This window comes from Sinohyriopsis cumingii, chromosome 3, assembly GCF_028554795.1.
Source record: "Sinohyriopsis cumingii isolate HCF-2022 chromosome 3, ASM2855479v2, whole genome shotgun sequence".
Classification (NCBI taxonomy): Eukaryota; Metazoa; Mollusca; class Bivalvia; order Unionida; family Unionidae; genus Sinohyriopsis; species Sinohyriopsis cumingii.
The window spans coordinates 78981681-79008299 of NC_142963.1; the positions used below are offsets into that span (position 1 = coordinate 78981681).

The window sequence follows — 26619 nt, forward strand, 5'->3', positions numbered from 1 at the left end:
TAAAAAAACTGCAGGACTAATTTACTGAGTGATTTTTATTTAAATATTTATTGCACATTTTTAATGTCCATCAAACACAATCAGTTTTATGCCATCAAATAACACCATGGTGCATTCAACAGATATATATATATATATATATATATATATATATATATATATATATACACTGAAAACTTTTTACATATGTAATTATTAAATGTATTGGAAAATGTGTCGCCTTCAGTTCAGGATTTGTTGCTGCTTTAGTATTATCATACTCTTTCCATGATTCATTGGTTTGCTCTCAAACTAATTATTTATAAAACATCATTTTTTCATTCACAAAACTATATAGTAACTCATAATAACTGGCCTTTCCTGTAAAGTTAGTGAAGTTTTATAGGATGATAATGAAAGTTAGTCATTGTTGTAAGTATCTTTTGTTTATAATTCAGACTTAAGCCTCTCATATTTTATTCTCAGGATAACATGTGATCACTCTCTGTGACACAAACCATGTGGTGTGGAGGACTGATGTAATGTCTGAAGTATAGATCCTGAGGCAATCATTCAATAATAGGGCCTTTTATAAATCCTGAAGAAAAGCTTCAACACCTCTTTTGTCTTGTGTTTTGTGGCTATGGACCGTTTAAACAGTTCTGGGAAAACATAAGAACTAAACACATTCTGCTGGTGACACATCTACTGATTGTTCAAAAAGACCATGAAGTCACCTTTGAATTAAGCCTGGTCAGCAACATCTCCACTGATTTTATGACAATGAAACAATCTGTAAACTAGACCAAAGGACCTAATTATACGTTCTTGTTTTTTTTGTGGGCAGTTTAATGGATAATTACCAATGTCTAATTTATATTTGACAGTTTCGTGGATAATTATCAATATCTGAGTGTTATTTGGGAGTTTAATGGATAATTACCAATGCCTGATTGCTCAGAGTATGTGCTGGTCCAAACCTTTGATCAACCAGACATGTCTGGCAAATATTCTGACATCTCTGATATAATGCACTGGCATATCAGGATCTATGTTATTTGTTTTAATTATTAATCCTAACAAACTGCATAAACCATAGATCTGCCAGCACATTATGCAAAGGCAGATCTGGGTCTGTGCAGTTTGCAATGAGTATATGTTGTACTTACTGAAATGGTTGATGGCCCAAGATGGACATATTTTCATATTATTATCTTCTTCGTGGGCATAATCCTGTTACATAAAGTTTTTATCCAACATATATATATGTTTAATGTAGACAATAGATTTGATCTAAATCATTTTTTTGCTTTAAATCAGCAGACAGAATAAATGAATCCAAAACCTCTACACCTCTCCCTTGATAACTTGCGCACAACGGGGTCCACAAACGTTGACCGCACTATAAGCAAGGTGCAAGTTACCGAAGGACCTCCAAAAATTTGTTTAAAAAATGGCTTTGACATCGTGAAAACTGTGTGTGTGTGTGTGTGTGTGGGGGGGCAGCATTAGGGAACTGGGCTCTTTATTGACTGCACCCTCATTTTACAATCATGTCGATAATAATTTTTAATAATGCGCTTTTTCTAATGAAGTTGTTCATTATTCTGTTTAAATAACACTTATTTTCAAAATGTCCAACATATGAAAGATCGTTCCAACTGCTTTCAAATAACCATCATGTGTACGCGAAAAAAATCTGCGTATTACATCACTGCTTTTTGTTATCTTGATGAGTCTGGTTCCTGTACTAGTGTTTAATATTATCCTGCCAAATCAGGAGTTAACAGAGTAGGGAACTGGACTAACTGTTGCTACACCTCCAAAAGAAGATTCTTTTTTCTTCAAAAACACGTGACATTTATTTTGTGAGATGATTGTCTACGTTGAAACTCAATTTTTGTATTGCTCAATTAGTAAAACATTGATGTCGTAATTTCACTGGAATTAATAATTAAACTTCTTATCATCCTTGAGGATATCTCTAAGTGTCAGTTCAAGAATTCTCTGAAACTCGCTTGCCCACAATGGTTTGTATCTGGGAAATCAAGCTCTTTCTTCTACAAAGTATTCATTTCGCTTGACTGCCTCGTTATCTTTAATCACAGTTATGAAAGAGTCAGTTAATTTAAGGTAGTTTATGTTACATACACAATAACTTTTATAAGTGTTCGATTGATCAAATGAAGTGAGTTCACCCGACATATGACTGGGGCTGCACACGACATGTGACCGGGGCCAATAGATTAAGTTTGTAGGATTTTGTGCCTTTTAACTTTTATTTTATTCCACCTCTTTTATTTGATTCAAAAGACATAATTAATGTGATAATACAAAGGAGGCAAGCTTTTAATTCAGTGTAACAATACAACAAATACTTCCAGAAGTCAGTTATCAAAACATGGTCGGCACTAAATCAGTTCTCAGAGAAACACTTGTGGACTTGGCTCTTATGGTAGATTGATGCATTTTACGTTTAATAACAAGAGGACACATTGCATTTATGATGATTACACTTAAAAGGAACTAAAAGATAGAACCAGAACACTAACTTCAATTGAATTTTTTAAAATTAATTTGTATTTATTTATTGAAGTATCGCCTCCACTAAGTGTAAGTGACATTTACACTGATCAAAATTTCCCTATATATATCGTTAATTGCGGTGTACTAGAAATGTCGTTTGGAAAGAAAATGTAAAAAATTGTATGACCTATTTTTAAATTTGATATTTCATAGTGCTGATTAAAATTTCCAGGTCCAATTTACCATTTCCGACGATAAAACAAAAGATACATCAATGTTTCCGTTACCGATTTTGATCACTATTTTCTTCAAGTTAACAAATAGGGATCAATTTTTGGGGTATTTTCTGGTTTGAAAAATGGGATCCATGCCTGACACCATGTTATAAGCAGGTTCGTGAGTTATCAGGATGCGAGTTATCGAGGGAGTGGTGTACTTGTGTAATTAGTTTCCTTTCATGACAATTTTATGAGAATAAGCTTTTAGATATTTCGAAGATCAGTAAATACCATATATATTCACTTAAAGTAAAGTTCAAATGTGAACAACAAAGACCTTGATCTGCCATCACATAATTCATTTGCAGATCTGAGTCTATGTTGTATGTTCAACTGATTACTTCTAACAAACTGCAACCTTACATGTTCAAATTCTGATATTTCCAGCTTAAATCATTAAAATATATCACCCTGATGTTTGGTCTGTCCTAACAAAAAGTATTATCTTGTCGTCTAAAAATCTTGAAACAAACAAAAATCATAGAAAGATACAGGTTCTATAGCACTTTAGGTTCCCCAATGTTTTAATATAGAAAGCGACTTTCCATGATATATAATATAGTGTTAGGAATCGGCAAGAATTTCATGATTAATGATTAGTTTCTTCTACATGACTGGATGTTCAATTAATAATCAATCATTTTGAAGACATTGTTTTCAACACCAGATGATTTTCTATAGTCCATCATACAGTGCCTTAAGTCTTAAACCACAGGAATGACATAAAACTAGATTTTGATCAAAATTTATCACTTAAATTGTAGTCAAATAATTTATCAATTCAATGAAATTGAAGAATACTCAAATAACTACAATAACCTGATTATTATGATGTCAAAATTTGAGTAAACAGATAACATTTTAATACGACAGCGAGTTAATAAAATGACATCTATTTTACATCCAGGTGACATTTAACTCTAAATACTTATCAGACATACATTGTCACCCTCAGCTGTGGAGGGCCTCTCAAAGGGAACATCAAATGGTTCATCATCACTCAACATTGCCCCTTCATAGGACTCATCATTCTTTGAAACTGAATCCAAAATTGCCTCATCTGTTGTAAACAAGATTGTCTGAAAGGATAATGAAAAAAGTCACTCTCTGAATGCCTTCAAGTTATTAAAAAAATATGGATGAACAAGTGTCCCTTTAATGGACTGATGTTTTACTGACCAAAACAAATTTGCGGGAATTCAAAACAATTCGTTGTTGGTTTTTTTAATATATATCTTCACTCATTTGAAATGCTACATATTGGAACCATCTCTGATATTTTTGAGATATTCCAACATGCAAATCTGGTAACAAAGTTATTTTCGTATACGTCTAAGTTAACACATTCACACATAAATCTGTAAGTGTGATACAAAATTCTTTGTCATAGCATTTAACCTTAAATCTGATATTATGGATAGAAAATCACTGAAACTAAAGGTCACATGGGTCATGTTCACTCATTTTAAATTAAATAAAAATTATTCTTTTAAAACTGAACACTAATTTTCTTTAATCAAAGTCTAATTATTGAATGCTCTGCAGCGTAACTGTCATCAAGAAACTTCCTGACTAAATTGTTTGATCGCTATGGTCCTTTACAAATGGTGGCCATGTACTAAACTTGGATCAAGAAAAGAGCATGTTGAGTGGAATCATCACAATATAGGGTGATCATGGTTCCTACGAATTTCTAAATATAAATTTCCAGGTCGTTTCCAGGTTTTGTCCAGGATGAAATTAATTTTTTCAAGATTAACATATCATTACTGAATGGAATTAAAGAATATTTTGGATTATAAAACATGCATTTTCCAAATCTGAAGATGTTTCTCTTTCAAGACTCTTGAAAACATGTATGTCAGAAAAGATGATCATTTACAAAACCATAAAATAAGTCACACAAAACAAATCTGACTATATGCCTATAGATTGGCATTTAAAGCCATTTCACTGTACAGAATACAAATCCTAACTTTACTTTGCAGACATCAATTAAGTTGCTACGTGGATACAACATAATGAGCATAAATTATTTTGTTTCCTTTCAAACCTTGAATTCTGAAGAATTCTAGAGGAATATATGTGCATGTTATACAAAGAAAACATTTCCTATCACAGTTTGCAAAGAAAGAAAAATGCAAAATATTAGAATCTTATCTTGTAACGAAAAAAGTTTAACCCTGAATTTTAATGTGTGCCAATAAAATCTCAAGATTTTTCAACCAATCTAAACTCCTTAAGATGATTTGGTTGCAAATTCCATCATTTAAAGATATGTACAAAAGGACTGATTTAAAGTTTGACAAAAGATCTTCAAAATTATATATTGTTGTATAAACAAGGACTGAATTTTCTGTAAAATCAACTTGTCTTCTAGTTGTTCCAACAAACCAGTCCTAAAACCTGTACTGATACATGGGCTCTTATGATTTCTTAATAAAGAATAAATGGGGCAACAATTTCCCATTTCTCCTGCATTCTATTTAAGATCTGAAACCAATGCTTCAAGCTACATGTCACTGTGCAATAGTTTCGCACCAAAGTTCAGGTCAGAGATTCGACATTTTTCTAATCTGGGTTTCCTCCAAATATTCCAACCCCAATTTTCCCATCTGGACATGTAGGATGGAGTGTGGGTTCAGAGCAATTACACATAAAAAATTTGGAATCTGCCGCCACCATAAGATAGCTTACCAGTGGGCCTAGAAAATTTAAACTATGTTAAATCAACTTATACCTGCATAATATCGACAGGAAAATTATTTTCTCAAAAATGGCAAGTATTATATTCATTATGTCTTTAATCCACTGACAGACTAGACAAAACTCGGCATAGATGAAACCTGACCTGGTACTCGCCATTTGTGTTAATAGTCACAAGACTTCATTCACAACTCTCAAAAAACGACATTGGAAGTCCAATAGTCACATGATATTAACAAAAAATTTCTTTTTAATGTCATTGTACAAAATTTCAGTTATATTAAATGAAAGTCTGATACCTTTGTAAAAGCCAGAAAGAACATATAATTCTCAATATATTAATTTCGAGAAAAACTACAAGAAACTTGGCCAGTCTGATTCATCAAGCAAAGTAGTCTGGTTCCATGCTTTGTATGCTCCCTGCATGAGAGAGCTCTTGTCAATGTGGTAGTCACATGATACAACAAAACTCCGGAAGTAGGTCTCAGAATAAATACATTGAATTTTGTGCTCTTTTGTTTTTGTATTTTTATTACAACCAGTATATGACTTTCATTTAATATCTTTTTTCTTACAATATTTGAAAATGACAGTTGTGAGATTCTGTGTGCTCGTGTGACTAGCAACTGAAATTGCTAGTACCAGCTCAAATTTCATCAATGCATTAATTTTATCAGCTTTCAGCTAAGCGGCTATGCTTTAATGCCACCATGTTCTCTTCTTGTGATGCTAGACTGAATTTCATACCTTCTATATAAAAAAAGACATGGATATTGAACTGTGTGTGAAACAAAAAGTCCACTAGACAACTCTAATCCACTGAGCATTTGGATTGTCTCAACAAATATATTTATGGCAAGCACCCAAATGATTCATACTGCAACCTTCTAATATTCTGGTTAGAACTCAATTAGTATAACTCACAATCAGTTCAGTTACAACTCAATTATGTAATTGTTTTGGGTGTCAAGTTGCTGAGGAAAATTCCCTGGTTTATCCCAACTTTTGTCAATATTTGCAAAATTCAAGGACTTTTCACAGTCTGGAAAACAATTATTATTTCTCCCAACTTTTTGCCGATAGCATGGGAACCCTATGTAATATAAATTTGTTTATCAATATGTGTCTCTACCATTGTGACATCACAGCGCACAACATTCGATCCGGATTCTCCTGGATCATATCTTTAGGTTCATTTCGTCCAAATATGTCTATGTACTTTAACATCAATTTTGCCATATGCACTTCTTGGGGCATCTAACTGATGACCTTCAAGAAGAATATGGATGTATAAGAATCCAAATGAAGTGAATACTTGCCACTTAAATGTATCTAGAATAAAATTGTAAAAAATGACACACATTGCTGAAATAGTTGATGTTGAATGCCAACATGATCTGTGTGACTTTTACAATAGACAATCTCAAGATGAATCCAAATCCTTCATCAAAGTAGCTATAACAAGATTCTCAAGATTCCAGCCATGGTGGTCATATTGGTTATCAGATAAACACCATTTTCACTAAGGACCAACTAGAGATCATGAAATATTTATCAGGAAAATCCCTATTCCAATATAATCATCCAATAAGGAGAGGTGATAACAAGATTTTTATTCCATCAAATCAGTAACATTTTCAACTGGACATTATAACAAGGCTTTTGGTGAAACTCGTGTTGTTTGATAATCGGTTATAGCATATTCAAACAAATTTTTAACAAGATTTTCAAGATGGCCACCATGGTGACTAAATGATGTTAGAGCAGCACCATTTTTATGTACAAGCAACTTGACTTTAGGTTGAATGTGTGTGTAAGATTTCATGGCAATCATCAAAGTAGTTTAGGAAGAATAGTGAAAACAATGTGTTAATGGACAGATAGATATCTGAGAGACAATGGACAACAGACAACAGCCATCCCATATACTCTTCTGGTCTCTCTCCATTATACCTCAATCTGCAAATTTAAATTCATTTTTTTTATTGCGGCAAAATAAAAAAATCAATTATTACTATGAATCTGATGTAAAATACTGCCTATATATGAGTACAATGAATTAAGCATTTTCTGTGGGGTACCAATTTCCACCTTAGATACTGTTAAAAGAACTTTTAATTCCCTTTATTGTGGTGTTTGATTGATACGTATAATTTGGGTTATAGAGCATACAGCTTGGTCTTACTTCAGATGTGTACCAATCAAAAAATTGAAGGCTCCACTTTGTCATTTTCACTTCCTAGACATCAGTGCTAAATCACTGAGAAAACTGAGTCAATAACTTTCTTTACTTTTTATGTATTTTGCAATTCATGCATGCACTTTCTGAAGCTGGTATTGCCTACTCTGGCAAAATTTGTTTTCCTTTTTGACTTTACAGAAGAAAGCAAAAACGTATGGTTGGAAGAAGAAATATTCAGAAAAATGATATTTTATGCTTAAAAAGCCCTGTATTTTGCTGTTGTAACCAACTCAAAACCCCTTACAAACATATCAATATTTTACATGTGCAAAAAAACACTGTTGGAGTTAATATTAACATCAATCTGAGTATAAAAGTATTATGGAAGCTGAAAAACAAAAACAACTGACAAAGCCTCCAATGTCTGATATTATTTAGCTAAGATCAATCTACCATTATGAATAGAGACCATCTTTGTATATTATTGTACCGTAATTACATACATGAAATAGGAAAAGATATGGAAAAACAAATGCAGCTTTAGGAATGAATGTAGTGTGTTTTGTACTGTGTGAAATATGAATTTCTCCCAAAAATATTTAACAGTAATATAAGGTCATGTATTAAGAACATTTATTTTTCTTAGCTTTTATTTATCAATTTTTTAAAATAAAATTTACTTTCTAGCTGAAGTGCTTTATGGAGCAAATCATTAAAGAAGCCAGAAACAGAAAACTGGAAATTAGGACTATTCAACTGGATCACTGCATTAACATTTTAAGTGGAGCCCAATCCCATTATTGCTTCACTCACTACAATAAAAATATAATTCTTTTCTGAAAAGTGTGCTAAAGAACATTACCATACTTGTCCATGTTGTTTTGAAAAGTCAGTATTGGATTATACCGATGATGTCTTGTCCAGTGTAGGCTAGTCAACAAAATAACAACAACAACAAAATCCATATCCTTATCATACTTCATATCATTAACCAAATGAAATATTGGGTATTATATAAGTGTAAACAGTTCATTAATTGGAATTATTATTGTTAACTGCACAACTTACATCTCCAAAGGCTTCTGTGCCCCCCTCTACACCTCCACATGCCCTGGCTATTTCCCCTTTGAATATCACTACATTATCCAGGGTTATAACCACATCCTTGGCACCACGGTAAGAATGGATTCTTGACTTGTTATAGTTCTGTGGGTAATGATAAAAACCCAGAATTATCAAATGGTACATGCATATAATTCAATCATCAGAATGATTAGGGCTGTTAAACCAAAAGACTGCAAATTCCAACAGCAAGCAATTTAAATTTACTTTAGTTGGTTTTAATTGCACTTTTAAGACAATACTGGCTATATCAAGCTGAGGAAATGGGAGCTAAGTACCTTTCTCTATGATACTCCATGGCTGCCAGCAGACTGATTTAAAAGTTGAAATGGATTATTTAAATTAGGTTTTCATAAGAAGAAAAATATTGTAGCATGTTTGTGTATCATTTTCCTTGTTGCTATGGCATAAAAATTCACACTTAAACTGAGATATAACAAACATGGGACCACAAAAAATTACTAAGTAAATAAACATTTAATTTTCCATTAAACATTTTTTATCTTTATACAATTTCAACAAGATTTCAAGAGTTTGTTATCTTAATCAAGAAAAATAATAAGACTGAAACTGTTTTTTTATGGAAGTGAACCTCTGGTTGTTTGATAGGAAAACTTGCTTATCAAGATTCTAATTTAAAACAAAATAGTGACAAGGAAAAAACAGAAGATTTAATTGTGTTGTATTTACCCAAATTCTCATGAGGGCTATCTTGCAGGGTTTATCAAAAGTAATGTACACCAAATGGTTGGACCCAGGTGTAAATGGAGTTAGCCACATGTGAATATCATCTCTGGTACGATTCACTCCATCTATTATGTTACTGACCACACGAGGATCTTTTTCATATTCTGACAAGATGTTAATGTCTTTAGGTTCTGCTGAAATCTGAAAGGAAGAAATTCTGGCTAGAACTGTAGTTCTAAAAAAATGTATACCCACCACCATCAAGGCAAGCCAAATGGTCAAAGTCTATAAAGAAAAAGTAACAAATGTAGAAAACTTTAAAATCCTGCTATAATCAGATGAAAATCTAATCAGGTCATCAACATATACAAACAAAAAACATGCATGCTAAATTTCATTTTGTATACATCATGTTTAATAATGCTATGAAGGTTTCAGCAAAGAAGTTAAAATCCCAAAATTAGGAAATGCAACAAATTTCATTAAGAAAACCCTTATTTAATAGCCTGGAAATCTAATCCAGTCATATTTTATATGCATACAAATATGCTAGCTAAATTTCATTTGTCTATGTGCAGTCTTTATAAAATAACTAAGTTCTGAAACAGGGGGACTCCACATGGACAAGAATATGCACAGTACCATATCAAGATCCATAAAGAACCAGTGTTCTATGTAACAACCAATCATAATGATGCTCATGTACTCTTTTACCTTCAAAGAAGATACATAAAGAACCAGTGTTCTATGTAACAGCCAATCATAATGATGCTCATGTACTCTTTTACCTTCAAAGAAGATACATAAAGAACCAGTGTTCTATGTAACAGCCAATCATAATGATGCTCAAGTACTCTTTTACCTTCAAAGAAGATACATGAAGAACCAGTGTTCTATGTAACAGCCAATCATAATGATGCTCAAGTACTCTTTTACCTTCAAAGAAGATACATAAAGAACCAGTGTTCTATGTAACAGCCAATCATAATGATGCTCAAGTGCTCTTTTACCTTCAAAGAAAATCCTGTTCAAAATTTTATCCCCAAACGTTTTTGATTTTTCCATGTTTTAAATAAATGTTGTGGGATGCAAACATTTTCACATAAATTTTGTAACAATTATACAGTAAAACAAATGATCACTCTCTACTCGATTTTCTTTCATGCCAATAAATAGATACTGAGTATGGAGACATGAATTGACTGACAAAGGAAAGTTATTGGATTCATAAATTAGATACTTTATATCCTAATGGTCTTAATACCAAGGAACTAAATAAAATTGTATAAAAGTTTTATAAAAAATTAATATGTTGTATATCCTTTATAAAAATATAATTGTATGTCTGACTGTTTATCTATTTTATTTTATTATTTTACTGATTCAGTTTTCATTTAGAGACACGTGTATCTTTTTGATCCTGTCATATATATAAAATTGTTGCGATTATGCATATCATTTATGATTTACGTCAATGACATAATTCTTATTTTAAACTATAAAGACATCATCCATTTCGTTCAAAACATTTTTGCCTGAGGAAGCATACAGTAAATGTGAAATTAGTTGCATATAATTATTGGCATTTGTGTTGTTTGTTTACCCCAAAAAAGTAATATCATACAAAATCTGGAATCATTGGTATCATACAAGTCATCACAGAAAAAAAAATGTCAAGAAAATCATAAAATCTTTGAGCTAAGCATCAACATGTTTATGGAAAAAATAACAACTTACAAAGTCTGGACAAATTTCATTTGTGTCACTGTATGTCATCAAATATGTGTCACTGTATGTCATCAAATATGTGTCACTGTATGTCATCAAATATGTGTCACTGTATGTCATCAAATATGTGTCACTGTATGTCATCAAATATGTTTATAATTCCAATAACAATAGCAATTACATTGAATTAGAGTGACTCCATGGTCCAGTAGGTATGCCTAGTTATCAAACTTGTTCAAAACAGGCCTGGTGGTTCTTTTTCATTCATGACCAATTGCATAGTTCAAGAGGTGTTTCAGTAAAAGCCTTGTGACAATAACATCATTCTCTCAAGAAGAGTAATGATACCATAATGTCTGGGACTACGGTTGCAGTCAGATTAGCACCATTTTCATTTAGGACCTGCTAGAAGATTGTAGGAGTGTTGAAGAGAAAAGCCCATGTCAAGCACAAGATTTTCAAGCTGCCAAAAAGCAGACATTTTGAGAGTAGACAACCATTATTTTAATCAAGGATTAACTGTTTATTTGTTTAAATTCAACAAAGTATGAAAACCCAAAAAATCACTGCAAACTATATCAACAGCAGCAAAGCAGTTTATACAAAGTTTGCACAGAGTTTTTTCTGTTCATATATCGTTGAATTAAAAAACATAAAGTCATGCCCTGCAATTAAATTCAACAGCATAAATAGTTAAATAAACTCAAAGTTTAATAACATTCTTTTATTTAATCATATTTTGAATTTCATTCAATACACACAATACAGAACAGTGAAGATTCATGATGCATATCTACAGACAATCAGAAAAAAGCATTGTTTTTTAAAGCAATGTCCGCTTTCAGTTGAAGACAAGGCCACAACTTCAGTTAAAAATCAAAATCCATACTTGCATGAGAGAAATCGTCATCCATAAAGACCCGTTTGTTGTATTCAGGCAAAATATGCTTTTTTTCTTGATTATCATCAATGCTTAGGACTGTATACAAACCACCATGCAAAATGCCTTTCGCACTGTACTGTCATGTCTTCACATCAAGATATGTAAGCAGACGATGTTTGTTTTATTCATTTAAAGTGTTAAGCATATGATGTTTATTTAGTCATTTAAAGTGTTAAGCAGATGATGTTTATTTATTCATTTAAAGTGTTAAGCAGATGATGTTTATTTATTCATTTAAAATGTTAAGCATATGATGTTTATTTATTCATTTAAAGTGTTAAGCAGATGATGTTTATTTATTTATTTAAAGTGTTAAGCAGACGATGTTTATTTATTCATTTAAAGTGTTAAGCATATGATGTTTATTTATTCATTTAAAGTGTTAAGCAGATGATGTTTATTTATTCATTTAAAATGTTAAGCATATGATGTTTATTTATTCATTTAAAGTGTTAAGCAGATGATGTTTGTTTTATTCATTTAAAGTGTTAAGCAGATGATGTTTATTTATTCATTTAAAGTGTTAAGCATATGATGTTTATTTATTCATTTAAAGTGTTAAGCAGACGATGTTTATTTATTCATTTAAAGTGTTAAGCAGATGATGTTTATTTATTCATTTAAAGTGTTAAGCATATGATGTTTATTTATTTATTTAAAGTGTTAAGCAGATGATGTTTATTTATTCATTTAAAGTGTTAAGCAGATGATGTTTATTTATTCATTTAAAGTGTTAAGCAGACGATGTTTATTTATTCATTTAAAGTGTTAAGCAGATGATGTTTATTTATTCATTTAAAGTGTTAAGCATATGATGTTTATTTATTCATTTAAAGTGTTAAGCAGATGATGTTTATTTATTCATTTAAAGTGTTAAGCAGATGATGTTTATTTATTCATTTAAAGTGTTAAGCAGATGATGTTTGTTTTATTCATTTAAAGTGTTAAGCAGATGATGTTTATTTATTCATTTAAAGTGTTAAGCAGATGATGTTTGTTTTATTCATTTAAAGTGTTAAGCAGATGATGTTTATTTATTCATTTAAAGTGTTAAGCATATGATGTTTATTTATTTATTTAAAGTGTTAAGCATATGATGTTTATTTATTCATTTAAAGTGTTAAGCTGATGATGTTTATTTATTCATTTAAAGTGTTAAGCAGATGATTTTTATTTATTCATTTAAAGTGTTAAGCATATGATGTTTATTTATTCATTTAAAGTGTTAAGCATATGATGTTTATTTATTTATTTAAAGTGTTAAGCAGATGATGTTTATTTATTCATTTAAAGTGTTAAGCATATGATGTTTATTTATTCATTTAAAGTGTTAAGCAGATGATGTTTATTTATTCATTTACTTGCAACAAAAGGTCAAGTATTTGGTTCATGATTAAATTTTTAAGAAGGCTATGCAGGCTTTTATATATTATCTAATACCTCATACATCAAATGTTTGCATAGCTCAGCTGGTTGAAGCAATGTGCTCCTAATGCAAAGGTTGCAGGTTCGAACTTACCTATGCACACAAAATGTTTTTCTCTTTTTTTGTTTATTTGTTTTATTACACAAATTTCAAATTTCTATACTGTAACAGTGGTACTGGCATGTCTTTCACATCAATCTATGTAAGTAGATGATGTTTAATTATTCATTATAAGTGTAATATACTTGTAGCATTATCAAAGATATCTCATTTATTTGAAAAAAAGGTCCAGTATTTTGTTCACAATTAAAATCTTATATGATGGTACACTACTCCCTCGATAATTCATGCCCTGATAACTCGCAAACCCACTTATAATGCGGGGTCAGGTGTGGATCCCATTTTTTAAACCAGAAAATAGCCCAAAAATTGATCCCTATTTGTTGAACTTGAAGAAAATTGCGATCAAAATTGGTAACAGAAACTTTGATATATGGCTCGTTTCATCATCAAAAACAGTAGGAAGGACCTGGACATTTTAATCAACACTATGAAATATCAAATTTAAAAATAGGTCATACAATTTTTTTACATTTTCTTTCCAAAAGACATTAATAGTACACCACAATTAACGATATGTTGTTGTTGTTGTAGGGTTTAACGCCATTTTTCAGCACACGATAGGCTATACATGGCGGCCAGTATTAATGGTGGAGGAAGAACCCGGGAAAACCACGGAAAGAACCACTGACCTATGAGAAGCTACTGGCAAGCTTTCTCACATACCCACATTGGCTGAATCTGAGACTTGAACTCACGCAGACAGAGGTGAGATGGCAGTGATCCGTAACGGAGAACGCTTTAGACCACTCGGCCACTCGGGGACCCCAATAACGATATGTAAGGAAATTTAGATCAATGAAAATGTCACTTACGCCAAGTGGAGGCAGTACTTTAATAAATAATAAATAAATACAAATGAAATAATTTTTTTATCAATTGAAATTTGTGTACTAGTTCTATCTTTTAGTTCCTTTTAAGTGTAACCGTCATAAACGCAATGTGTCCTCTTGTAATTAAACGTAAAATACATCAATCTACCATAACAGCTATGTCTGAGAGCATTTCTCTCAGAACCTAATTAAATGTCGACCGTGTTTTGATAACTGATTTCTGGAAGTATTTGTATTGTTGCACTGCATTAAAAGCTGGCCTCCTTTGTATTATCAAATTAATTATGTCTTTTGAATCAAATAAAGGTGGTTGAATAAAAGAAAAGTTAAAAGGCACAAAAATCCTATAAACTTTAAATCTGGCGGCTGCAGTCGTATGTCGGGTGAACTCACTTCATTTGATATATCGAACACTTATAAAAGTTATTGTGTATGTAACATAAACTACCTTAAATTAACTGACTCTTTCATAACTGTGATCAAAGATAACAAGGCAGCCAAGTGAAATGAATACTTCATAAAATAAAGAGCTTGATTTCAAAGATACAGACCATTGTAGGCAAGTGAGTTTCAGAGAATTCTTGAACTGGCACTTAGAGGTATCCTTAAGGATGATGAGAAGTTTCATTATTACTTCCAATGAAATCATGACATCAATACTGTACTAATTGAACAATACAAAAATTGAGTTGTGATGTAGACAATTGTCTCACGAAATAATTGTCATGTGTTTTTGAAAAAAAGGAATCTTGTTTGGTGGTGTATCAACAGTTCCCTGCTCTGTGGACTCCTGATTTGTCAGGATAATATTAAACACCAGTACGGGAACCAGGCTCATCAAGAAAACAAAAAGCAGAGATGTAATACAGATTTTTCTGCATACACATGATGGTCGTTGAAACCAGTTGGAATGATCTTTCTTATGTTGGACATTTTGAAAATAAATGTTATTTAAACAGAATAACTAATAACTTCATTAGAAAAAGTGTGTTACTAAAAATTATTATCAACTTGATTGTAAAATGAGGATTCAGCCAATAAATAGCCCAGTTCCCTAATGCTGCTCTCCACCCCCCACCATGGTTTCCTCGATGTCAAAGTAATTTTTGAAAATGTTGGGAGGTCCTTCAGTAACTTGCACCTTGCTTATAGTGCAGACTATGTTTGTGGACCCCGTTGTGTGCAAGTTATCGAGGGAGAGGTGTAATAAGTGAGTGATCCTGTATTATGTAAGAAAAAGTAGTGCAAGTGGGTGTGGTTTTAAAAAAATTGGGTGTGAACCCCGAAAATTGAAAAGGATCTGGCCAATCAGACTGCTTTAAATCATGATGACGATAGAAACATTTAATTATTACAGGATGAGTTAAATACATGTAAAGCAAGAAATCTAAGTGAAAGCCCTATGGCCATGCACAAATCTGTACAGGAGTAGTCAAGGCAGCCATACTGGGAAGTGATATTTAATCTGATCCATATACCATAATATATCTTTAATGAAAACTCCATGTCATGTTCAGGAGAAGAAGCAATAACAAGATTTCCAAGACAGATGCTCTGGTGGTGCAGATGAAGAAACCTTTTAATTTTGTTAAGAAAGTTTTCAGCGAAAACCCTATGTTGATATGACCATCAGCACATGAGGAATAGCAATGAGGTTTTAAAGATGGCACTCATAATGGCCATGCTGGATGTCAAACAAGCACCACTGTCATTTAGTAACATCTAAATAACACAAAAGGTCTTTTCATGGAAATGTCAATTTGATATAGCATCCTGGTTTGAAGCAGTAGCAATAGTAAGATTTGTAAGACTGCTGCCATGCTGGCCATGTTGAATACCAAATTAGCATACATTTTTATTTAGGACCATCTAAATTATTTATGTTAATATGATCATCCTTTCATAGTACAAACATGATTTTCAAGCTGACCAATATGGTAGCCATACTGGACTTTCAGAAACATCTTCATTCAGGACCAATTAAACACCAAGATAAGAATCTATGCCATGTTTCATGACATTTCTCTAAGTGGCTTAGAAAAGAAACTGACAACAAACAACTTCTAATGCATGACAGATGGATGGATGGACAATGAACACATGCCCATTGCATAAACTCTTCTGGTCTTCGAATAGCAAATCCAGAGGTGAATGACTCTGCTGAGTGACATAATTGAAAGCCTGTTAAAAGATCATACCAAGTAAAATATTACATGCCAGCAGTCTCAAAGAATACAAATATGACTGTCAATTTGAATGCAAAGACTAACTAGATTTGTTGTAACAGCATGTACGGCCCCAAGGCAGAAATGAAGTCCAAAAAATTCCAAATTTTTTTAACAATTTAAAATATTGCAATAACTGCATTTATAGGGTCCTTTACAAATACACAGAAAGCTGCATAGCAAATTTAATTTGAAGTTTTTGCTTAAATGCTAAAAAATCTGAAACAAAAATTAAATGTATTTAGATAAAAGTTTAATAAGGTTATCTACATAACATTCAAATATAAAAGCTAAATTCCATCTGTCAATGTTGAGTGTTTTTTCACAACTTGCTAACAAGTTTCTCAGGATAGACAGTGGTATGGTTGGATGGATGGACATGAGTAACACAAACTGCCACTACCACTGGCTGGATGTGGCATGTACGATTGCTGACCTGAGTTTTTAAATAGGACAGGAAAAATTTTCAGTGGAGCTCCAATTGATTTTTTGTTCTCTGATTCAAGAACACTGCAAGATAGAAGAATAAACTTTCAATCAAGTAAAACTTGCATAGTTGTTTATTAATTTAACTAATATTTGCACATCTATTTACCATATACTCACTTACAAGTCAGTTCCAACTGCATACTGGCAGACCCAAATCTTAGGCTGCATGATGCATCATCAGATCTGGGTCTAGGCAGTTTAATAGGAGTAATCAGTAGAACAAACGTCATAGACTCTTATCTGTCAGGGCATTATGCAACAACATATCAGGATCCATGTATTTTTGCAGTTGGACCTATCTTATAAGCAAGTATACACTGTACCTCAAATGTCAAAAATATAAACAATATTCTATACATTTTTTCATCTGTCTCCAATGTGGGTAACTGGTGGCTGACTGGTCAAAGGCACTCACCATTACAGATCACTCACACATGTTGCCTCTATGTAAGCTTGAGTCTCATCTTGACCATTATCAGTATATGAGAAAGCAAGCCAGTAGCTAGTCGCTTCCTGTGGATCAGTGATTCTTCCCAGCGTCTTTCTAGAATTTTCTTCATTAAGTATACTGGCCACCATGTATAGCCTATCATGTGCTGAAAAATGGCATTAAACCCCACAAAACCAAAATCCAAACAACAAACTCCAATAACTGGGGACTTCATATTTTTACTGTAGCATATACAAACCTATTCGCAAAGAAGTACTGTATATATGAAGCAATAACACACGCATTAAAATTCTTTTAACTTTTTGTTGATATAGTGGTGAAATGATTACTATTACCTTGGCAACGCTGACTGGTTCGCCTGTGCTAGAGAAGATGTCAATCCCTGTCAAACCAACATAATGCCGATCACCCCATGTTGTGAGTATATTGATGACTAGTTCCTTGCCTGAGGGGAGTTCAGGAATAACAAAACCATCATCCACTTCCTCTTTCTCAGCTTCCCTGTTCATGATAAATTAAGATTTATAATAATACAAATAATTATCTGATACATACTCTGAACATCAGGATTTAAAATGCAGGGGTCCATAATTCTAAATCCCTTCAAATACACTAATAAACATGTATATACAACAAATATGCATTTTTAAACCTTATCCTTTATTATTTATCATCACAGTGCTTACCATTTATACATTTCTCTAGCATTTTAGTTTAATCTAGAATATCATCATTTTTTGTTTCTTATCTCATTATTTATAGTTCATAAAATTAACATTTGCATTAGATTTCAATATTTATCATTTAATGTCTCATCTTTAACTGTTTATGCACTTATTTCTGATTTGTTTTATCTACAACCTCAACAACTGTTTTTTATAATTATGTACTCTTATGCGTTATTTTGTTTTAAAGTCATGCATAGTCATCTATGAATGCACAGATTACAAACATTATGAAAGAACCTGACATGTAATTATTTCTCCAGGAACTGTAAAAAGTGACAATTTTTAAATTTGAACTTTTTCCAGGTCATCATGTAATTTCAACTAGACAAGATTAAACAACAGTGTATGTACCTTATATTTATGTATTATTTTGCATATGTATTTATTTGCAGTGAATATCTTCTGCTGTCAGAAGGGGAGAGGTAGTCAGAAATATAAGACATATGGATTAAAAGAGGTTATTTAATTTAATAATTTAATTCTAAAAAGCTTATTTTATGTATATGTAATTTAATATACAAGAGATGCACATAACAAACATATTTAAATATTTCTTAATATATTTACCACATTGACAAATAAAACACTTCCAGAATGAATAGTGAAAAACGGCTTCTACAGTGTCATCAGGATAGCACTAGTTACATCAGTGTTAGAAGAAGAGGTAATAAAAAGAGGCAATGCTCAACATCCAACCTCTACCATGATCACTCTCAAGGGAATAAAGATTATATCCTGCATGTGGGTAAACTGCACACATACTATTAGACCAGAATGACTGATGGTCACATGATGACAGAAACCAGGTAAGAGAAGCTAATTCAGCAGAAGTACTGTTCTATACCCATGGTAAAATTGTGCTGACTTCAAAATAGTCTGGTGATCATCTGGGCTTATCAGATTAAATTCTTGTCTCTGCAAAGTTATGGGATGCAGAGAGAAACATGAGACGGGTGACTATGTGTCAGCCAATGCATGCAAAGCTAGATGATGCAGACAGAAACATGCAAAGGCTGACTGTGTGTGCCAGCCAACTGCCTCTATTATGTCTTTGATTGCCATCTCCCATTTCAGGCTTGCAGAGAAAACTGATTTGATGATCTGAGATTTTCATTATACATTCTTGATCTCTTATGATCTTGGAATACAAACTTATTGCCAACTTTAGCCATGATGCCAGGACTTGAGTGGTGACCTCTTTCTCCGACATGACCAAAAGAAAGAGGCACTGATGTGATCTATGGCACTTTTCCCTGTGTTTCTCCACCTCCCTAGACTCATTGTTGGAGGAGCTATACCACCTGAGAAAGGATATCAGAATTACTCTGCAATAGTAGCTCCTCAGTTTTGAATTACTTTCATCACCAAGACCCAAGGAATGTGGGTATATGTAGTACTAACAACCCCTCCCAACTGACTGAGAGTATATCCATGGCGCATGCTTCTGTGTTGGGAATGGTGAGATGAAGGTGAGCAGTTTTGACTCCAACCTAATGCATACAGATCTATCACTGAGCAGAACAAAACCAGGAAAATCCACTGAAAGACTGATGGGTGGACAGACCACTCTTTGTGAAGTGTCTGGCCCATTCTTGACAATGACTTGATCAGAAATTAAGCTGCCTTGAATATGTCTCATCTCAGCCATTATATTTAACTGTGCACAACAGATGTGAAAATTGAAAAAGGCAAATAAGGTTGAGGTTTGTATAAATTCCATGCCAAAGTGGACAAAATGATGAGATGGAGTGAGATCTGAATTGTTTTCAATTGTACAGAAACCATAAATGACTCAAAAGGGAAAGATCACTTCTGCCCTTGACCAAAGGTACATTTACTATGCATTTTTGAAGAATGTTATCAAGATACACTGCCACTGCTGCTGATAAAGTGGTTGCCATACTTAATGTACTACAAGCACTATTTTCATTCCGGTCCAACTTGTGCTAACAGGTAGATAAAGGAATATGAATGGATGATATACAAACAATGGATGATAGAAAAAAATTACACTGAATAAGAATTCTGGTCTATGACCAGTAGAACTAAAAACATTTGATAAATGAACAAGTCCCATATATCTGAGTATTGCAAATGCAATAAACTTACGCTAAAAGGTTTTCCAGCTCTGCATCTTCCTCAGCTATTGTGGGCTCTTGTTTTTTAGGTGGATTAAGATATTCATCTGATAATATATAGTCATCTGAAGAAAAGAAAAAAGCATACAGGTATAATGGATTGTGTGGTATAGATAACATATCGATAGGTAAACAGACACACAGTAATATATAATTTTAATATTATTTATGATTGTAATATGCCAGAATACATGACAGAACTATTTAAAAAAATTCAAGTACTCCTTACTTAACAAGCAACTGCAAACAGTCATTTTCAATCTTCAAAACCGTTGGTAGGTGGGAAAGCCTGCCGGTAGCTTTTTGTGGGTTGGTGGTTCTTCCCTGGGTTTTCCAGGGTTCTTCCTCCACCAGTTATACTGGCCACCATGTATAGCCTATCTTGTGCTGAAAAATGGCGTTAAACCCTAGAGCAACAACAAAATCAATCTTCAAAACCAGATTTTGTTGTTGTTGGAGTAAGCATTCTTCTTAGACAATACTTATTTTCTCATAAATACATTAGGAAAATATACACTTACTGCAAATCAAGCCGTCTCCAGGTTAAAATGAAATACATTTCAGACAAATCTTTTAGTTTGTTTTTGATGAGTGGTCTCCCTTGCAATGAAGGCCTGGTGCCAAAGCCCATCAATTATCAACTTACTAATGATGAAGCTTTGGGAAAGGCTTGGGTTGGGGTGCCCATATTATGACCACCTCTGTAAATATTCACAAAGAAACATTTTACTGTAAAAATTGGTTTCTTTTCCAAACATGTTACCCAATTAAAACATTAGCAGAATAGGTACATAAAAGGAGAAACATCCCCTGAACAACAGAGTTGGTACAGTGTCCTGATATGTGTAAAGTAGTTTCAGAATTCATGGGGTAGGTTAGAACATGCACGAGCTGCACTGTACACATTGGCTGAAAGCTTGATCCAGACCTCCAACACATGGCTCACAATGTTACAGTGACAAGATCCATGCCTGACTTGGTCATAATAGCAATTTTTCATCTGGTATCATTTTAGACATGGTTTCTCTCCTTGAAAGATCCCCCATCCCAATATCACAAGAAATAACATCATGCTCATTCCACCCTTTTTGTCTATCATTGTGAGATAAGTCTCCAACACTCTATCATGGAATGGGTCTTAAAAATCACTTTGGAAGGTCATGTTCAGTGCTTCTCCATCACTGTCATGGAATCCCTTTGCAAAAGATGCCCCAAAAATACACATTCAAAGCTGATGTCCTACATCAATAACAACCTTCTCATAAAGATGATGGTAGATAATGTTCACAACACAAAATCACCAGAATTTTTCTCCTGGCTGTTCTTAATCTCCAAAGCCAGTGGCAAGCTTTATCCAGTCTTAAATCTTAGCAGTCTCATCCTCTTCATTTGGACTACATGACATTGAGACTGGTTCTCCATGCCATTTACAAGGGACATACCAGTCAGCTTAGACCTGCAAAAATGTTTACCTCCATTCCGAACCACAAATCTTTCTTGGAAATTCTGCTGAGTGTTGAAACCATCTCTTATATTTTTGAATGATATGATTTTAAAATTAACCACTGTGGCAGTTACATTAGGTGCATGATTGGTAGTTTTCAATTAGGACAAACTTGATGCTACAATCTAGAACTAAATATCAATTATTATGCTCAACAAGAAAGTTGTAACAATGCATTCTGCCTTTGTAACAGCATCCGTGTGCAATAATGTCTTGCTGCTTCCTAAGCTAATCAATGTTTGTTCTTTTGGTGAGGGCCTCCTTGAGTGTTTTGATTTGATATGTGTATTAAGGTTATATTTGACCAATTCTGTTAGATTTAATATGAAACCTGGATCCAGAATTAAACCTGAAGAAACTAATATCTAAATTTGACTGTAAGGATCACATTTCATTTTTCTGCTACTGTTCCAGAAGTTTGTAATGAAATGGTCATTTCAATAATAATTAGAGTAAAATCATGAGGGTCTGGAAGCATAAGCTTGGGATTTCGAAAGCTCGAAAGTAAAATATTGCAGAGCACAATTGAAAATGATGGAAATTATTAAAAATGCTCAAGAAATCTCTCAAAGCCAATAATACCCAACAAGGTTAACTGTAGTGAATCAATGAACTCAAAAATGTAGACATAACATGAGTGGAGATGTTTCTGGTGTTAAGCCTATCAAATGGCCAACAAAAATATTTAAATGCCAGTCTCATATAAGATTATTTTCCACACTTTTTTTAAATGCTGGAGATGTGTCTCTCTTGACTAAATGCTGGAGATATTGTCTCACTTGCCTAAATGCTGTAGATATTGTCTCACTTGCCTAAGTGCTGGAGATATTGTTTCTCTTGCCTAAATGCTGGAGATATTGTCTCTCTTGCCTAAATGCTGGAGATATTGTCTCGCTAGCCTATGCTGGAGATATTGTCTCTCTTGCCTAAATGCTGGAGATATTGTCTCTCTTGGCTAAATGCTGGAGATGTCTCACTTGCCAAAATGCTGGAGATATTGTCTCTCTAGCCTAAATTCTGGAGATACTGTTTCTCTTGCCTAAATGCTGTAGATGTCTCACTTGCCTAAATGCTGGAGATATTGTCTCTCTTGCCTAAATGCTGAAGATATTGTCTCAATTGCTTAAATGCTGTAGATGTTGTCTCTCTTGCCTAAATGCTGTAGATGTTGTCTCACTTGCTTAAATGCTGATGACTGACACAACATTGATAATGTATACACATTAAAGCCCACTGCCAGTAAAACATGAACCCTGGACAGGAGACCAGTGAAATTTGGACATTCAAAACTGGAACTGTCAAGGCATGTTACTGCTACTCTACGATAGCTCACAACAACAAGATCACTATTTTCTGTTTACATGTCAAAATATTAACAGAATGCAATGTCTCTGCCAATCATTGTGGACAAAGAGTATATATTATGTTAATAAAACACAATGTCTCTGCCAATCATTGTGGACAAAGAGTATATATTATGTTAATAAAACAAATGTCTCTGCCAATCACTGTGGACAAAGAGTATATATTATGTTAATAAAACAAATGTCTCTGCCAATCACTGTGGACAAAGAGTACATATTATGTTAATAAAACACAATGTCTCTGCCAATCATTGTGGACAAAGAGTATATATTATGTTAATAAAACAAATGTCTCTGCCAATCACTGTGGACAAAGAGTATATATTATGTTAATAAAACAAATGTCTCTGCCAATTATTGTGGACAAAGAGTATATATTATGTTCACCACACTGATATAGTCAAGATTACTACTGACCATCCATGTCAAGAGAAAGACGACCCTTCTGTGACTGATTGAAACGACTGAGAGAACCCCAGGATTCCTCCAGATTAAGGTTTTGTGTCTCCCTCCATTTGGCCCGGTTCTTCTGGATCCTCTGCATGGGGGTCGCTGTGTCCACTCCCTCAGGTAAGCCCTCCTCTAAAAAGAGATCATAGACGTTAGTCTTTAATATTATAATTACAATGTAACAACACCAGAAGTATGGTATTTTTAATATGGCACTGATCATGCTATATAACAAATGATGTCACAAAACAATCATGCGGGCTAGTAAATGCATAATAGGAGGTCTGTTCTGGCAACTCTGAGCAGGAACTAAGTTTAACTGAAGGTCCCTCTGAGTCTGAGAAAAATAAGATGGCAGTCAATGAGGGCTGTTATTTAATATGATCGTATGAATGGAAGAAAGAAGACCAACACCACTGTTCCTACTTTATCACTTTTGCTCCTGAAAAAAAACTACCCATTATGCTCAAGTATAAATCATGTCCAAATGCACTGGCAAAACAAGGCCTATTTTGCTTGTTCTATAGATTAATCCTTTAAAAAATGCATACATCCATTATGCATTGACAGATCTGGGTCTATACTCTTTGCAGCTCGATCCAAATTATACATGATCATATAATGGTACAACTGTAATAGATAATGCCTACAAATTATTTGATTAATCAAGATTCTCATTTTTCACAAATGAATTTTCCAGTGGCATGGTTGAATTAAAACAAATTTAACTTGTGAAAACAATGAAAAACAAGAGTCTCCTGATGGAATTCAAGATTTAACTGCTGAGTGTTGAAACATCTGTGATACGTTTGAGTAATAACAAGAATTTAAAATCAGTTACTGCAGCAGCCATATTGGATGTTAAGATCACCACCATTTTCAACTGGGATCAACTAGAGATCATTACAGGTCTTTTGGTGATAACCTCATGGTAACAAGACCATCCATTCTGGAGTAGTAGTGATAAAAAGGTCTTCAAGATGGTTGCCATACTGGATGTCAGATCAGTATAGGTTTTATTAAGGACAAACTTCATACCACAAAAAGCTTCTTGGTAACATGATGATAAAACTTCCCATTTAGGATGAGTAGCAATAACATTTCCAAGATGGCTGCCACAGTGGCCATATTAAAAGTTAGGCTGGCACTATTTTCATTTGGAACCAACCTGACATCATAAGTGTTCTTGTGAAAGCCAGATGTTTTATATAACTTGAACAATAACAAGATTTTCAAGGAGAGTTTTGCACACTTGTAGTAGCTGGGGTTTTCAAACCTTTTTCTACTCAAGAGAAACAGTGTAAATAATACATCATAGGTTTATATACTACCTGACCATCCTCTAATACATTCTGATTTATATTAGTGGTTACTACAGATCATGTTAATCCTCATAAAAGGATCAATACATTGCTGATACAGATGCTTTGTTACAAACTGTGATATAATCAACATGATCTTAACCTTTGTGATGAGCAAATACATGCAGATGCAAGTCTGCAGCTATTTTTAGATTATTATGAATGCAGGTGCATGAAAACAAAGCCCATGATCATGCATTGCAATAACTGATTGCTAGACTGACATAAAATGCTTCAAGTTACTATAAAGTGAAACAAGTAACTTGCTAAGGTCAGGTTTTTGAAATCTGACAGCATGAACCCACCCTTTAATAGCAAATTTTATACATAATTAGACATTCTGGGAAGTTAGGGAAAGTTAGAATAAAAATGTAGCACAGTCTGGCCACAAGACAGGAGGCAATACCAAAAGGTATCCAAATAAATGTAAAATGAAGGATAACATAATTAGTCATGCTCAGTTTTCCCCCAAATAATTAAATGTTAAAATTATAAATATTAGTTAAATTCAAGGCTTTTTAAAGGAATCTTGATGGAATTTAAGGAGTTTCAAAGTCTTGTTTCAATTTTTATTATTTTCAATGGGTTTTCAAGACCAGACATAAAAACCAAAGATTTTTCAACACCTGTGTGAACTATGCATACCAATCCAACCATAGATACAGGATGAGTAGCAATCACATTTTCAAAATGACATCTGTCAAGTCCATACTGAATTTCAAATCAGCACTGGGATGAATTAGACATCAGTCTTAGTATGATAACTCATGTCAATATGACCATCCATTCAGAAGTAGTAATAATAATATTTTCAGGATGATCAATGAGGTAGCCATACTGACAGGCACCATTTTCTTTTAGTACCAACATGACATCACATGAAGTCTTTCATGAAAAATCCATGTTGGTAATATGACTACTGGAGTAGCTACAATGAGATGAGTGAAAACTCTATGTGTTTATTTCCATCAATTCAGGTTTGCTTTGATATGATATTTTACAGTACAGCAACACAAGTACTTACTTTGTGTTGAGACAACTGAACAATCCATTCAATAGCAATAACAAGATTTTCAAGATGGCTGCCACAGAAACCATTTCAGACATCTGTGTGGTATCATTTTCATTTATGACTAACTGGACCATGGGATAAATATGTCGGCAAAGTTTCATGGCAATCCACTCAGTAGTTTAGGAGGAGCAGTGATAACAAAATTGTGCTAAAAGGTGCTGGACAGAAAATGAAAGGGTTCTTAGAGTCTATAACCAGAAGAGATGGTTACAATTCTATGTCTTAAAATATGCAACAGAAAGAAGTCAAACCAACAATTAAAGTAAAAGCAAGTTATTTATTTCTCCACAACACAAAGTGAATATTT

The 26619-nt window shown here is 33.3% G+C and overlaps 1 protein-coding gene across 2 annotated transcripts in view; it reads right to left on the reverse strand.

Moving 5' to 3' along the window:
* Positions 1-26619, reverse strand: part of LOC149803166 (katanin-interacting protein-like) — a 225754-nt gene that overhangs the window by 44881 nt on the left and 154254 nt on the right. For both annotated transcript variants that reach the window (XM_089952787.1, XM_089952785.1), the window contains exons 22-27: positions 23847-24011; positions 20533-20626; positions 18031-18196; positions 9484-9681; positions 8740-8877; positions 3725-3862 (exon numbers count right to left, since the gene is read on the reverse strand). In XM_089952787.1, the coding sequence (XP_089808913.1) occupies positions 3725-3862; positions 8740-8877; positions 9484-9681; positions 18031-18196; positions 20533-20626; positions 23847-24011 (899 nt within the window). The remainder of the gene's footprint in view (positions 1-3724; positions 3863-8739; positions 8878-9483; positions 9682-18030; positions 18197-20532; positions 20627-23846; positions 24012-26619) is intronic.